The 17,091-nt window shown below is 45.2% G+C and overlaps 1 protein-coding gene across 1 annotated transcript; it reads right to left on the bottom strand.

Moving 5' to 3' along the window:
• Window positions 1–11,269: 11,269 nt before the first annotated feature.
• LOC125548914 lies at window positions 11,270–16,862 on the bottom strand. The gene is made up of 6 exons (XM_048712437.1): window positions 16,639–16,862; window positions 15,918–16,031; window positions 15,584–15,836; window positions 15,340–15,486; window positions 15,134–15,262; window positions 11,270–11,807 (listed from the first exon to the last, which is right to left on the bottom strand). Exons 2-6 carry the CDS (start codon window positions 16,028–16,030, stop codon window positions 11,748–11,750), a joined length of 702 nt encoding a protein of 233 aa, XP_048568394.1. The 5' UTR covers window position 16,031; window positions 16,639–16,862; the 3' UTR covers window positions 11,270–11,747.
• Between the last annotated feature and the right edge of the window lie 229 nt (window positions 16,863–17,091).

The following is a 17,091-nucleotide window of genomic DNA, read 5'->3' as shown; positions in this document are numbered from 1 at the left end:
CTTTGGAAGAACTACTTGATGGTCGTAAGGCTGTTGAGTACATATGGATTTTAAAAGGAAGATGGACAATGATGGTAAATGTCACCATTAAGAAAGCTCGACTTGTCGTTAAGATGTTTCCCGACAAGTTCAAGGAGTTGACTACGATGAGACTTTCTCACTCGTAGCGATGCTAAGAGTCTGTTGGAATTATATTAGCGATTACTTCATTATTTATGAAATCTTGCAGATAGGATGTCGAAACATTGTTTCCTCGACGATTTTCTTGAGGAAAGGTTGTATGTGATACAACCGGAAGGTTTTGTCAATCCTGAAAGATGCTAATGAGTATGCAAAGCTCCAGTAATCCTTCTAAGGACTGGAGTAAGCATCTCGGAGTTGGAATGTACACTTTGATGAGATGATCAAAGATTTTGGGTTTATACAAAGTTTATGAGAAACTTGTATTTCCAAAGAAGTGAGTGGGAGCACTATAGAATTTCTGATGAGTATATGTTGTTGACATATTATGGATCAGAAATGACGTAGAATTTCTGGAAAGCATATAGGGTTATTTGAAAAGTGTTTTTCAATGGAAAGCCTGGATTAAGCTACTTGAACATTGAGCATCAAGATCTATAAGGATAGATCAAAATGCTTAATGGTACTTTCAAATGAGCACATACCTTGACATGATCTTGAAGGTGTTCAAGATGGATCAGTCAAAGAAGGAGTTCTTGCCTGAGTTGTAAGGTATGAAGTTGAGACTTAAAGCTCGACCACGGCAGAATAGAGAGAAAGGACAAAGGTCGTCCCCTATGCTTAAGACATAGGCTCTACAGTATGATATGCTGTGTACCGCACCTGAAATGTGCCTTGCCATGAGTCATTCAAGGGGTACAAGAGTGATCTAAGAATGGATCACAGGACAGCGGTCAAAGTTATCCTTAGTAACTAGTGGACTAAGGAATTTTCTCGATTATGGAGGTGGTAAAAGAGTTCGTCGTAAAGGGTTACGTCGATGCAAGCTTAACACCTATCCGGATATCTCTGAGTAGAGATACCGGATACGTATAATGGAGCAACAATTTAGAATAGCTCCAAGTAGAACAGTTATTTGAAATGGCTCCAAATATAGCGTAGTAGCTGCAAGATGACATAGAGATTTGCGAAGTACATATGGATCTGAAAGATTCAGACCGTTGACTATAACATCTCTCACAAGCATAACATGATCAAACCCAGAACTCATCGAGTGTTAATCACATGGTAATGTGAACTAGATTATTGACTCTAGTAAACTCTTTGGGTGTTAGTCACATGGGGATGTGACCTTGAGTGTTAATCACATATCGATGTGAACTGGATTATTGACTCTAGTGCAAGTGGGAGACTTTTGGAAATATGCCCTAGAGGCAATAATAAATTAGTTATTATTATATTTCCTTGTTCATGATAATCGTTTATTATCCATGCTAGAATTGTATTGATAGGAAACTCAGATACATGTGTGGATACATAGACAACACCATGTCCCTAGTAAGCCTCTAGTTGACTAGATCGTTGATCAATAGATGGTTACAGTTTCCTGACCATGGACATTGGATGTCATTGATAACGGGATCACATCATTAGGAGAATGATGTGATGGACAAGACCCAATCCTAAGCATAGCACAAGATCGTGTAGTTCGCATGCTAAAGCTTTTCTAATGTCAAGTATCATTTCCTTAGACCATGAGATTGTGCAACTCCCGGATACCGTAGGAGTGCTTTGGGTGTGCCAAACGTCACAACGTAACTGGGTGGCTATAAAGGTACACTACGGGTATCTCCGAAAGTGTCTGTTGGGTTGGCACGAATCGAGACTGGGATTTGTCACTCCGTGTAAACGGAGAGGTATCTCTGGGCCCACTCGGTAGGACATCATCATAATGTGCACAATGTGATCAAGGAGTTGATCACGGGATGATGTGTTACGGAACGAGTAAAGAGACTTGCCGGTAACGAGATTGAACAAGGTATCGGGATACCGACGATCGAATCTCGGGCAAGTATCGTACCGCTAGACAAAGGGAATTGTATACGGGATTGATTAAGTCCTTGACATCGTGGTTCATCCGATGAGATCATCGTGGAACATGTGGGAGCCAACATGGGTATCCAGATCCCGCTGTTGGTTATTTACCGGAGAGTCATCTCGGTCATGTCTGCATGTCTCCCGAACCCGTAGGGTCTACACACTTAAGGTTCGGTGACGCTAGGGTTATAGAGATATTAGTATGTGGTAACCCGAAAGTTGTTCGGAGTCCCGGATGAGATCCCGGACGTCACGAGGAGTTCCGGAATGGTCCGGAGGTAAAGAATTATATATAGGAAGTGCTATTTCGGCTATCGGGACAAGTTTCGGGGACACCGGTATTGTACCGGGACCACCGGAAGGGTCCCGGGGGTCCACCGGGTGGGGCCACCTGCCCCGGGGGCCACATGGGCTGTAGGGGGTGCGCCTTGGCCTATATGGGCCAAGGGCACCAGCCCCAAGAGGCCCATGCGCCAAGAATCAAGGGAGAGGAAGAGTCCTAAAAGGGGAAGGCACCTCCGAGGTGCCTTGGGGAGGAGGGACTCCTCCCTGGCCGCACCCTTCCTTGGAGGAAGGGCCAAGGCTGCGCCTCCCCCCTCTCCCTTGGCCCTATATATAGTGGGGGAAAGGGAGGGGAACCATATCTAAGCCCTGGCGCCTCCCTCTCCCTCCCATGACACATCTCCCTCCTCCCGCAGCGCTTGGCGAAGCCCTGTTGGAATCCCGCTACTTCCACCACCACGCCGTCGTGCTGCTGGATCTCCATCAACCTCTCCTCCCCCCTTGCTGGGTCAAGAAGGAGGAGACGTTGCTACTCCGTACGTGTGTTGAACGCGGAGGTGCCGTCCGTTCGGCGCTAGGATCATCGGTGATTTGGATCACGACGAGTACGACTCCATCAACCCCGTTCTCTTGAACGCTTCCGCGTGCGATCTACAAGGGTATGTAGATCCACTCCTCCCTCGTTGCTAGATGACTCCATAGATTGATCTTGGTGACATGTAGGAAAATTTTAAGGGAAGACCTTCTTATTGACATCATCCTCGGGCAAACCTGCAAGCAAATAATCCACAAACTCCATCTACATAGATTAGATGCATATCATGATGTAGTGTTCCATGTCCTGCATAAGGATTAGTTGGCAGTTTCTCTATCATACCCGAAGGAATTTCATAATAAATATTTTAAGTAGGTTCAGTAGGTTGAGGAGCAACTTATTGCTCTACCGGTCGAGGTGAAGCTACCCCGAACAAGCCCCTCAAAGGATTATTTTCCATTGTGACAAGTGATAGTAAATTTCAGCACGTAATATAAATGTTCCCTTACCAAATTCCACTCACCAAAGGCGCTTCACTCCCTGGCAACGGTGCCAGAAAAGAGTCTTGATGACCCACAAGTATAGGGGATCTATCATAGTCCTTTTTAAAAGTAATGGTGTCGAACCCAACGAGGAGCAGAAGGAAATGGCAAGCGGTTTTCAGCAAGGTATTCTCTGCATGCACTGAAATTATCGGTAACAGATAGTTGTGTGATAAGATAATTCGTAACGGGTAACAAGTAACAAAAGTAACTGAGGTGCAGCAAGGTGGCCAAATCCTTTTTGTATCAAAGGATAAGCCTGGACGAACTCTTATATAAAGCAAAGCGCTCCCGAGGACACATGGGAATTATTGTCAAGTTAGTTTTCATCATGCTCATATGATTCGCATTCGTTACTTTGCTAATTTGATATGTGGGTGGAACGGTGCTTGGGTGCTATCCTTACTTGGACAAGCCTCCCACTTATGATTAACCCCTGTCGCAAGCATCCGCAACTACGAAAGAAGAATTAAGATAAATCTAACCATAGTATGAAACATGTGGATCCAAATCAGCCCCTTACAAAGCAACGCATAAACTAGGGTTTAAGCTTTTGTCACTCTAGCAACCCATCATCTACTTATTACTTCCCAATGCCTTCCCCTAGGCCCAAATCATAGTGAAGTGTCATGTAGTCGACATTCACATAACACCACTAGAGGAGACACAACATACATCTCATCAAAATATCGAACAAATACCAAATTCACATGATTGCTTACAACAAGACTTCTCCCATGTCGTTAGGAACAAACGTAACTACTCACAAAGCATATTCATGTTCATAATCAGAGGGGTATTAAATAGCATTAAGGATCTGAACATATGATCTTCCACTGGATAAACCAACTAGCATCAACTACATGGAGTAACCAACACTACTAGAAACCCACAGGTACCAATCTGAGGTTTTGAGACAAAGATCGGATACAAGAGATGAACTAGGGTTTGAGAGGAGATGATGCTGGTGAACATGTTGATCGAGATTGACCCCCTATCGATGAGAGGATCGTTGGTGATGACGATGGCTTCGATTTCCCCTCCGGGAGGGAAGTTTCGCCGGAAGAACAGGTTCCTGGAGCCCTAGATTGCTTCTACCCAGGTTCCGCCTCAAGACGGCGGTGCTTCATCCCGAAACCTCTCTCCTGATTTTTTTTTCTAGGTCAAAACCCTCCATATAGTAGAAGATGGGCACCGGAGGCCTGCCAGGGGGCCCACAAGCCACAGGGGCGCGCCCCCAGGCTTGTGGCCACCTGGTGGGTCCCCTCTGGTATTTTCTTCGCCCAATATTTTTATATATTCCAAAATAATTCTCCGTAAATTTTCAGGACTTTTGGAGTTGTGCATAATAGGTCTCTCAGATTTGCTCCTTTCCAGTCTAGAATTCCAACTGTCGGCATTCTCCCTCTTTGTGTAAACCTTGTAAAATAAGAGAGAGAAAGCATAAGTATTGTACCATAATGTGTAATAACAGCCCATAATGCAATAAATATCAATATAAAAGCATGATGCAAAATGGACATATCATAGACATCACAAGCAACTTCTTTAATTCAAACACAGGATCACTCTTAGGTGGGAGAGGATCTCCCAAAGATTGAATAGGTAAATTGTGTTTAAGGATAGGTACTTGCTTAAATAATATTTCATTTGTTTTAGGCATATGCATATCATTTTTGTGGTCTAGTAAACATTGTTCTAATGGGTCAGTGGGACGCACAACAATAGAAGAAAGACCAATGATTCCATCTTTACTAGGCAATCATTTATCATGAGGTTGCTTACTATACTTGGAGAAGTTAAATTCATGAGATACATCACCGAAATTAACACTAATTGTCTCTATAGAACAATCAATTTTAGCATCAATAATGTTCAAGAAAGTTCTACCAAATATAATTGGAAAAAATCATCTTGTGGTGATCCAAGTACTAAAAAATCACTAGGGTATTTGATCTTACCACACAAGACTTTAACTTCTCTAACAATCCCTAGTGGTGAAATAGTATCCATGTTTGCAAACTTAATAGTAACATCAATATCTTCTATCTCAACAGTTACAATATCATGCATAATTTCTTGATATAAAGTAAACAGGATAGCACTTACGCTAGCATCCATATCACATAAACCATGATAACAACGATCTCCAATTTTAACAAAGACAACTGGCTTGCGAACTACAGGTTTGCTCTTATTTAACACATCTTGCTTAGCAATCCCAGTTGCTTCGTCACAGAAATAAATAACATGTCCATCAATAATATCAACTGAAAGATCTTTGATCATTGCAACAGTAGGTTCCACTCTAATTTGTTCATGAGGTTTCGGTGTTTTAACATTCCTCTTATTAACCACAGTTGTAGGTTTATCATGTTCCTTAATCCTAACAGGGAAAGGGGGTTTCTCAATATAAGCAGTAGGCACAACTGGATTAACATTATAACTAATTTTTTTAGCTTTAGCTATAATAGGTTCTTTACAAATTTCTTCAATAGGTGGATGAAATTTAAACCACTTCTCCTTAGGGAGGTCAATATGAGCAGCAAAAGATTCACATAAAGTAGCTACTATCTGAGAGTCAAGTCCATATTTTGTGCTGAACTTAGGGAAAGCATTTGTTTCTATGAAAGATTTAACACAATCATATACAAGATTCAACACAATCATATTCAAGATTCATACCTGACTCATTACCCGTGTCGATTTCCCAATTTTCAGAGTTGCCTTTAATTCTTCAATAAGATCCCATTTGAATTCAATAGTTTTCTTCATAAAAAAAACCAGAAGAAGAAGTGTCAAGCTTTGCTTTATCATCCTTAGAAAGTCGAGCATAAAAGTTTTGTAATATCATTTCTCTTGAGAGCTCATGATTGGGGTAGGTGTGGACCATAGATGTAAGCCTACCCCAAGGTTGAGCGATACTTCTCCTTCGCGAGGCTAAAAATTATATATATATAATTCCGATCACGATGAACCAAATGCATAGGATAAATTTTCTGGTGGAATTCCAGCTTCAATCTGTTCCAGTACCATGTTCCAATATCATCCGATAGCCTATACCAAGATAATTCCTTTTCCCCAAAGATAAAGGGAATACTTTCTTCTTAACTCCATCCTCACATAAACCTGCAAGCTTGAACAATCCACAAATTTCAGCTACATCGGGTGCATCACCTACCTCAAGAAGGGGTTATCACACTCCTCAATGATTGAATCCAGCGTCGGGCTGAAGGGAAGCTGATCATGTTGTTCCTGAGGCTGGCGTGATGCCAGATCCAAGAAGACCAGCTCCCCGTGGATATCTGTGGTGTATATGTTGTCAAACCTAACGATCTGACCCAAAACAAAGGTCTCGCCCTGGCCAAGGTGGCCATCCGAGTCGGTGACGAGGGTGACACCGCGAAATACAAACATCTGACCCAACATAAAGATTGTGTCGGTGTTGATCTAAGCGTTGATCTTGACACCCATCAAACTGTGACTATAACCCATATGTAACATCCCAAATTTTCAATTTGGAATGTTATACACTAGATCATATGCATATCATATTTTCTTGCATTTTGGTTGATCCTAGAAATTTCACGCAACTCAAGGACCCTCGGAGAGAGTTGGAGATTTCGTTATTTTCATATTTGAGAGTTTTCTCGAATTTTGAAAATAGGATCATTTGATTTATTTATTTTATCTTCAATAATTTTTCCGGTGTCAAAAATATATGAGAGAGGGAATAATATGACTTTCCCAAATTTAGGAAAAATGAAGATTTAATAAATAGATCAATTTTTGTTTTCCGGTGTTTATTTGCATTTTATTTGGATAGGGAAAAATGCGCGTTTTCAAAAATTGCATTTTAGGTCCGGAGAAAAGTTCATTTTGTTCGGCTCATTTTTAGGATTCGAGGAAAATTTACTTTATTAGTTTTGGAGTCCGGTAGATTTTGTTTTTCTGTGTTTTTCCGAGCGCGGAACCGTTTAAAAAAAATCAAAGTCCAACGCCTTGGGCCAAAGGCCCAGCCGGCCAAGGCCATCGCTAGCCGCGCGCCAGGCGCAGGCGCAGGAGGCCGCCGCTGCCTCTTGCTTCTACCGAATCCTAGTAGGTTAGCCCCTCCCCTTTCCTTATTCCGTTTTCTTTTCTTTTTTCTTCTAGGACTCTTTTCCTATTCCTAGTCTAATTCTTGTCCCCTACCCCAAGTAAACTCCCCCCCTCCCCAATATAAATACCCAAGCACCCCCCCCTCTAAATCATCAAACCCAAAGCCTAGAGCGCCGCCACACCCCGCGCCGCGCCACCCCACACCCGCGCCGCCGCCGCACCCTGCGTCACCGCCGCGCCGCCGCCACACCCCGCGCCGCGCCGCCACCCCACACCCGCGCCGCCGCCGCACCTTGCCGCCGCCGCCCACGCCCACGCCGCCGGAGCCCCTCGCCGGAGGTAGCCCCGCACTACATCTATTCTTTTTCTCGGATCGTTTTCTTCTAATCGTTTCGATTCTTTTCTTCTCTAAACCGTTCCGGTTTTCTAGATCGGTTTTTCGTTCGGTTTTCTTCTCCGAAACCCTAGATCGGATTCGTTTTCTTTTCCGATTTAGTCGCCTAATGACCGTTCGCCGGACCGTTCGTCCTAACGAACGTGATCACCGGATTTTTCTAGGTTAACGACGTCCGTTCGTTTAACCGTTCTTCTTTTTCTTCTCATCGGATTTATTCCGCGTCTTTTCCGCGATCGCGATCTCAGATCCGATCTTTTTCCTAGTCTTTCTTTTCGCTCGTTTATCGGAATCAGGTGATTCAAGCGCCTGGAGTTTCGTCTCTAAACCGCCGTTCCGTTTAATCAACTTGAACAAGCTTTTGCTACAGTAAAATTTTGACCTAGATTCAACTTGCTAGAACCGAGTTGTTTTCTTCTGCCGCTTGTTTTTCCGTCGTTTGTTCGGTTCGTTCTTTCTTTGCAACCGGAGTTCTTAAATTGAACTTTCTGGTTCATTCTCTTGTTCGAGTTTTACCTGTGCATTAGATGAGTACTTATTGTGTGCTTGTTGTTTGTCTGCGATAGATTACCCGGATTGCGCCGCTTGTTACTTCGAAACCCTAGGACTCGCGGATCATCAGCAAGGCAAGTAACACTTTGATCATACCTTTTCTACAACCCATGTTTTGTTGCATTAGATCAATCCTCACACATTGCATGATTAGGATCAAATTAAATTGTGGGATGGGAAGTAGATGAGGTAGTACCTATTACCTGTATTATTATGAAACCTTTGGGAGTTACTCTACGTTTGCTTATATTGCCATGCTATGCTAGTGGACGTGGATTGGGTGAGTGATATCCATGACAGATGTGAGATTGATAATTTTAATGGTTTATCTAAGGTGGCAACTTAAACACACATCTGGGTGGATTGAGGCACCTGATGTCTATCGGGACTTGCCTATTTTTTTTGGACCGCCACCCAGGCTCAAAGGGATCATAAGATCTTTCATGCTAGAAACTTCCGTGTGCAGCCACATGCTACTATGGGCTCTAGCATAGTTGACTAAGTTGTGCGAACTCTTACGGGGTGGACTAGCAGATGTAGGGGATGTAGGTGTACCGGTCTACCCCACAAGTAAGGTGCTAGTGCTTCTGAAAGACTATGTCTCGGTCATCCGTTTCTCAAACACCATGTAGTGCGAGAAAACAAACGGAGGCGATCGAGTCATGTGGGGAAAAGTGCGCAAACCTCTGCAGAGTATAAACTAATCATGATTAGTCGTGTCCCCGGTTATGGACAACTTGAGTATCTAGTACTTGAATATCGAGTGAATCTCAACATGTTACTTCTAATTAATGTTGTTGGGTTTTAATTGTACTTTTAATTGGGATTGAGAATGCTGTCAACCATTCTCAATGTTTCTCAACCACCATGATAGTTAAATAAACTTATTCCTTTGCAGTAGGGAAAAATTGGCTTTACGCAAAACTGTAACCATAGAGCTTTCCACCAGCCATATGTGCATATAGTATAGTTGTTTCATTCCATTACTCTCTATGTGTTACTTTGCCAGCATATTCCATGTGCTGACCCGTTTTCGGGCTGCAACTTCTCATGTTGCAGACTTTTCATACGACGAGTAAAGAGCTTTTAGGTCGTGGTTCTATACTCAGTGATGCCGCTGGAGTTGATGGACCCATTTATCTTCCGAGTCTTCCGCTGTTATCGATATTAGATGGCGTTCAGCCATATTTATTGTAATAAGTTCTTTTTGAGCCATCGATGTAATAAGTGTGTGATTGCAACTCTGCTATAAAACCTCGATGTACTGTGTGGTGTCAGCATTACTGATCCAGGGATGACACCGTAGCACAGTAGACGTGATCCATTCGGGTCAGGTCGCTACACCATAGGACCTGTATGGGCCATCACCGTTGGAGCTAAATCCGACAGATCTTGGGGTAGGGGATCCCAAACTAGGCATCTAGGAACGATGGTAACAAGGACACAAGATTTTACCCAGGTTCGGGTTCTTCGATGAGATAAAACCCTACGTCCTGGTTGTGTTTATTGTGTTGGAGTAAGTACAGAGTACAGGTAATCTACTACGAGATTGTGTGATGTTTAATGTGTTCTCTATGATCCTGACCCCTCGGTTTATACAAGATACCCAGGGGGTCCTAGGGTACATGATCCTCGTCAGCTACGTACATGGAGCCAGAGTCCTCCATGGATCCAGCTTCTTAGAGTATACGTCAAGTCTTCTGGAGCTTCTGAACTATATTCCCTTGGCCGCCCAATGTGGCCTAGGTCGAAAGCGACAAGGGGTCCACAGCCCGGCCTGGGTTGGGAGTCGACGTGATGAGAACCCCCTAGCTGGGACACCATCAATGGCAGATCATGGTCATGATGATGAGGCAGTGACGACTCGTTGATGGCCTGCAAGTGCACAAGGATTAGTTGTAACTTTTTGGAAGTAAGAGTATCGATCACATAGGAAGCACGGGAATCGGTCTTTGTCTCTTGAAGGATTTAGATAGCAATGCCTGAAAGTTAAATGCGATCCAAAGCAAGTTGGTGTGAGATAAAGGTATTGGGTAATTGTAGCAAACAGTGAAGCAAACTTGCAAAAATAAAGTAAAGTAATGCAGGAAGTCCATGACGGTTCTTGAAATCGATAGGACTAAAGCGTTCCCAGGAGTCTGGATTCCCCACTAGTATGTGTCTACACAACCGATGCCTAAGCATGATGCGTCGGATTCCTAAACCACTTTATATGTTTCTATTTGTGGGCGAAGCCAAGTACAGATACACGCATACACACGGCAGCTCCTATCACATGCACCACTACTATTTATCCCCACTTTGGTTATTGAATGATAATTAAGGGGTCTTCCCCCGTGGACGCAGCTAAAAGCAGTCTCCATTTACCCATGCTGCAACGATGAGGCACAAATGGAGATAGGCCCTGTTACTTACCTACCTCCACAACCATTTGTCACGCCAGCTTTAATAGCTTCCATCCAAAACTGACATATGAGGGGTTCACGATGAATTAATAAAATACGCACTTTATCTTTTTTTTAATAGAAAGGTACTCACTCTGTCCTATAATATAAGAACGTTTTTGACACTAGTGTAGTATAAAAAACACTATTATATTATTGGACGGAGGAAGTATATCACTTTCTATCTCATGCATTTCAAGACAGGGCAAAGTCTGAAAAAACAAATTCAGATACAAGAGTGAAAGGCACAGCTGCATTGAAAATGCAGCAACCATCAGACCATGCGAACAAACAACCTGGCAACAGGAGAGAAAAACAAAACAAGCCAAATCCGGGCGTAATTATAGAAAGAATGCACCCCAAACACATAACTTTTTGGCAGAGATATAAGCAAATTGCAGCATATAACATCGAACCGGATGACCCATATATGGTTCTACCATTGCGCTATGAACTTGTCTCCTACAAAGTGAGAAATAAAGCCTAATGGGTACGAATAAAACTGCAAACAGTGCACACAGCGCGACATATCCTGATCGTCAGGTGGCCCATATCATTACAAAATTTTGGGACAAATTGCAAACAGTGCACACCGGCGACATATCCTGATCGTTCAGGTGGCCATATCGTTACACAACTTCGTTTCAGTGGACAAATGTATCAGTTTTCGTCGGCAAAGCAGTTCTCCCCGAACCCAGTTCAGTCCTCGTGAAGGCTGAAAATGTAGCTGAAAATGAAGCCCATGAAGCGAAAGAAGCCACCGCAGCTTGCGGCGCATGCCTCACACCATTCCTCCACCTTAAGCAACCCCTTCAGCAGTCCCTTAAGAAGTGCAGGGACAGTCAATGCAAGAAATACTGAAATAGTATCCCTCCACACGTAGCATTCACAAGACAGATCGCCTGCGTAAAAATAAGAACGCGAGTTAGACCAGTGCAATAGATTAGGTATTGTCATTAATTTGATGGAAACCCTCTGCCACCGCGCGTACTGTCCTAAAAGGATCCTCCTCCTAGTTACTCTTCTTTCCTTGTCCTTCACATCCAAACCCCTCTCAGTTCTCGCCGATCTCCCTCTCCCTTGCCCACCATGGCCGTGGTCCAGATCTGCATCCTCCCATCGGAGGCTCCAGCAGCTAGCGTACGGCAAGCCGGTGGTGGGCTCCTCACCTACTCTCATCTCAGGCTTCAGGAGTAACTGGCTGACGTGCTCCCTGCCTCCTCGTCCCCCTCTCAGGATTCAGCAGTGGCTCGCCAGCGGCAAGCCAATGGTGGGCATCTTGCCTCCTAGTCCTTCCCCCCTCAGGCTCAGAATCAAGGTAGGATCTGGTGTTCCCACTCCCCTTCCCTCTCTCTTCTCTATGGATTTCGACGCAGTGGCAGTTTCCCTCTGCTAGCTACAAACCTATCCATGTTGGTGTCCACCCAATCTGCACCTCAATACTGTGCCCTTCAGAACTCCTTCTCCATGCATTAAATCCATCACAACTAGTATTTAATTAGGTAATTACCACAACTTCATTTTGGACTAGGGGATACTCCTTGCCCCATTTTTGCTTATAGAAAATGAAAGCTATATACTGCAAACTGTAATACACAGCTAATACCATTAGTATACTACTCCAAAGAAATATTTAATTAGTCCCATTTTTGTATATTTGTGTTGGAGTATATTTTTCTTGGTGGCTTGGTATGTAGATTTTGATACTAACAAAGGGAATTATTTACACTGAAGTTTCCAAAGCGCTAACAGGGCCTGCTTTTTCTCAAAGTTAAGGACATTGCAAAAGGGCAAATAGATCGCTTTTATATTAGAAAAAAAATTACTGTATAGAGCCTGCAGTTTTTGTTGTTGAATGTTGATTGCTGTTCCATTGCCGATAATACATTATTAACAAACTTTGAACCTTGATATAGTAGGATACATGGTACTATGTCATATCACCAGAATACCCACCAATATTGGACAAATCTTAAATTGTTGATGACATCCAAACATGCTAATGTTAGGGCATCTCCAATGTTGTGCATCAAACCACCCGTAAACGTCCCGACAGTGCGGTTCGGACACTTTGTGCCATTCAATGTCGTGCATCCTACGTCCGCGGGCTGGCCCGCACGTCCGAATTCCCACAAACCGGATGCAAAGATAGGAGGTTCGCGGTCATCCGCACAGTCGCCACATAGACGTCTGACACCCACGGTCCACACAATACTCTCTCTCTTTCTCTCTCTCTCTCGCTCCCCCCCCCCTAGCTCTCTCCCTCCCTCTCTCTCCGCGCCACAGTCACTGGTGCATGCCCGACCGAACGGCGTGCCATTCACACTGGTGTGTCGGTCAAGGCACCTGCTCTGACCAGCCGCTCACCCCGTGCCGGTTCAAAGCAGACGTGACCGGACAAGGCGACGGGACGGCTTCCTACGACATTCAAGTGGGTTGATCGTCCGTCCACTTGCTCAGCATTCATGCCAGCGCGGCGAACAAGAAGTCGTCGCTTCACCTGCTGACGCGTTCAAGTCGTCGCCCCGCCTGCTCGAACGCCCGCTATTTAAAGAGCGTCAGCTACGATAGAACCCGCACCACCTCCGAGCCCCATCTCACTCCATCCAACCTCCGCCGGTGCACCACCTCTTCCCTCCGAGCCCCATCTCCTGCTTCGACCTCAGCACCAATGGCCAGGACCGACCGTGGGTGGTTGAAGACCCTTTTGCCATGAAGTCGACACCCACATTACGGGGGGGAGAGCCCTCAAGCTCACCGGAGGAGGAAAGCTCAGACAAGGTGGACATGGACGACGCGGAGAAGGCACCCACGATGGCTGCCAGGTTCACCTTACAGCATGCAAAGGCGCACTACAATGCCGTCATGGCGAAGGCATGGCCGGAGGAGCAGGCGCCGATGGTCTCCGTGTTTCCGATATTGCAGGAGGAGTAGCAGTACAACCTGCAGCTCCTCAAGCACCACCGGCTCATGGAGGGCCAGATCGCTGGCGAGGAGGTGAGCGAGGATGCTGTCGCGATCATGCTTGCAAAGAATTTGGGATCATGAATCGAACATTGGCGGCTCCACGTCAACAAGTCAGAGCGCGACCGCCTATTCGAGAAGATTGCTGCGGAGGCGGACGCGGACAGGAATGCTGCCAATGTCGGCAGCTCCGCGTCGTTCGCACTTGGCCGCAACAATCACTGAGGCCGGACCGTCCATGGCCAGGTGGCAGACTCCCACGAGGATTAGGACGTGCCCATGTCCGGCGAAGAGCAGGACGTGGAACACGGTTGTGCCCATGGGCGGCAAGAGTAGACTAGGGTCGGTTAACTTTTGCTATGTAAGGAAAAATCCTAAATATTAATGAAAAAGCCTTGTCTGCTTATGGTTGGTGCACCGGGTTGGATGGCCGGCTCCCGTAAAGCTGTCTTTGGACACGTCCAGACGTGTCCGCGGACATTTGGTGTGTCCATTTTGATGTATAGCGTTGGAGATGCCGTAATCTTTAACAGAATGGGAAGTTTTGTATTTTTGTCAAAATCACTAATAGAAGAGTCGAGTCTACATAAATTGGGTGTTTTGAACCTAGCTAAAAGTAAATGGTGTATCTTTTTTTCTGTTTTCTCAGTGTCCTTGTTCTTCCCCCTTTCCAACACAGGCTCTACGCCATCCTCTCACTGCACCAAATCCGAAGATGTGAATGATCTGCCACCAGCTCATGCCTTGGCTTATGATATGATTTACAATGGGGTGCAGGCACTCGTTTCTCCTTTTGAAGTGTATGCAACTTTAGTTTAGTACTCCCTCCGTTCCATAATTCTTTTTGTGGTTTTAGTTCAAATTTGAAACCACAAACATATTGGTACGCACAAAAATCGACATAATTTGTTTAATTTACGCATATTAAGATGATGTCGTACCGCCCTGTATAGGCACTACCTATGTTCTTTTGTATTACATTTATATTAGTGCGTGTTTCAAATTTCAGATACTAAATAGTAAATTTTCTTCCACATTGACCCCACAGGGTTTGGACGCTAAGATATTTATATAAAGCTGACTGTTTGATGTACTGCCCTTTTCTATTCTAAATGATTAGTCGAGCAATGTGTTCAAATGACTACATGATATATCGATTAATTCAGCAACCCATGCAAATGATTCCATGATATATCAATAATAAGTTCAGCAACATACTCCCTCCGTTCCTAAATATGAAGTTTGTTAAAGAATGAGGACGTACCGAGAGAAAGCCAAACGATCCGAGACAAACAGCGTAGATCACAAAAAAGAAGGCATCTGCGCTGTTCATGATGGACATAATCAATGTATAATGCTTAGTATCGTCATCGGGGAACCCCTTGCGACTCAGCTGCAAAAAGGGAAAATTCTCAGATTTGTAAGCATTGAGTAAAATTTAAATACAAATACAGGAGGAAAATAACTTACGACTGGGTAAAGAGTAATTCCATTCGAGATAAGAACCACAAAAAATCCAAGCCCATTGATGAGGTATCCAGTGGTCTGATAGTCTGCGAAGATACCGCACAGCACCACTAGGGAACCCGCGTGAAAGAGAAGCAGGACAAGGACCATCTGGAAATTAAGTATCTTAGCAAATCTTAACTAGAACTCAATGGAGAAAAATCTATTGATTAGCATAAACGAAATGCTTGCGAGAAGTATTCCTTACCAACAGGCGCCCAAGGTACGAGTAGCTTTTTTCCATTACCACACGGTGGACAAGGAGAAGAACTGCAAACACGGTAGCCGTAACAAAACCCACCACACTAACGAACAAGACGTCACGGTGTTGCTCCTTATTTTCAATCACAAAGAGAACATGACAGAGCAGCAGAAAATTCAGAGTAGCACTAACAGTGAAAGATTCCAGACTGAAAAACTTGATCACTCGCTTCCAATTATTTGAAAGAACCACAAGCAGACTGCAATGAGAAACACAATACAACTCAAAATACATTTCCAAGTCATTTCTGAATGCAACACAAGCTCAAATCTCTACTCACAGTGGAGCAATGTCAATGAAGATGGACAGCAAGTTAACAATGATTCCGAAACGACGTATCTCGCGAGTCACTGCAGGAGGAACCCGCACACCCAGGTCTACAGCCATCCTCATCCTGGAGTTGAGAAAAAAAACCTTACATGAAACAGTTACAGGCAGCCTCCTGCAACAGACAAGTTCAATACGCATAATTAGGCAATTCCTACGCGTGCTCATCCTATTGGCGCTCAGCGCACAGGTGTAGCTCAGACGGGCGCGCGACTGCTATGTCTCTACCCCCGCAAGCAGGCCGGCGCGCTGACGAAGGGCTCTCCCGGTTGCAGGCCACCAGCACCGTGTGATGCCGGAGATGGTGTGCGGGGACGCCACGGCGTTCGAGCGCGTGGCGTCGTGCAGGGCCCGGCCGTCGCTGGGGCGCCTCGACCCCGGCCATCGGCCTGGCCTCGACACGCAACGGAGCCAGAGCCAATCGTGCGCGCGCGTGTGTCATCGGCGTCGGCGCCCGCGGATCCCCTCCCATCTCCCTCCCTCCTAGCGGAGTACTCTACTCGACCCCGACCGTCGACGAGCTCACCGACGAAGGCGAAGGGTGGTCGTGCTCAACGGCCCCGTGAACGGAAGCGGTGAAGGCGGCGCCGATCTCCTCGATCCCCTCGCTAGGCGTGCGGGTTCGCTCCATCCGTCGCTACTAATTAAGCTAGGTGCGCCGTGGGGTAGCATACCTGGGCTCTGATGAAGCGGCCCTGCCTCCGATGGTGGTGGGCGGTGCCTTGCCGGCCGCTCCTCCTCCGAATCTCTAGAACACGGGTGGTGGTGTGCGGTGTCTTGCCAGCTGCTCCTCCTCCGATGCAAAGAACTAGAACTGGGGTTTAGGGGAGGGATTTGGTATGTGGGTGAGTAGGTAGCTAGCCATTACACTTTGCTGACAAAAAGAAAAAGGTGTAACCGCCTGCGTGAAATTCTTTTACCGCGGATGGCAATGCTGAAACGGTGCCTCCAAGAGTCCAAGGGGGTCGTGTTATTACTAAAGTGTATTTTCGTATTTGTTTTACTACCCCATTTTGCTTCCTCCACTGAGATTAACACTCCTAGGTACCGCCGCCATTTACCATCAGAAATCTGTTGCAATAAAGAGGGGGAGGGGTGGAGGGAGGACTACGTCAGCCAGTCAAATC

This window comes from Triticum urartu, chromosome 3 (genome assembly GCF_003073215.2).
Source record: "Triticum urartu cultivar G1812 chromosome 3, Tu2.1, whole genome shotgun sequence".
Lineage (NCBI taxonomy): Eukaryota > Viridiplantae > Streptophyta > Magnoliopsida > Poales > Poaceae > Triticum > Triticum urartu.
The sequence above is the reverse complement of the archived record's forward strand: the minus strand, read 5'-3'. Positions and strand labels throughout refer to the sequence as shown.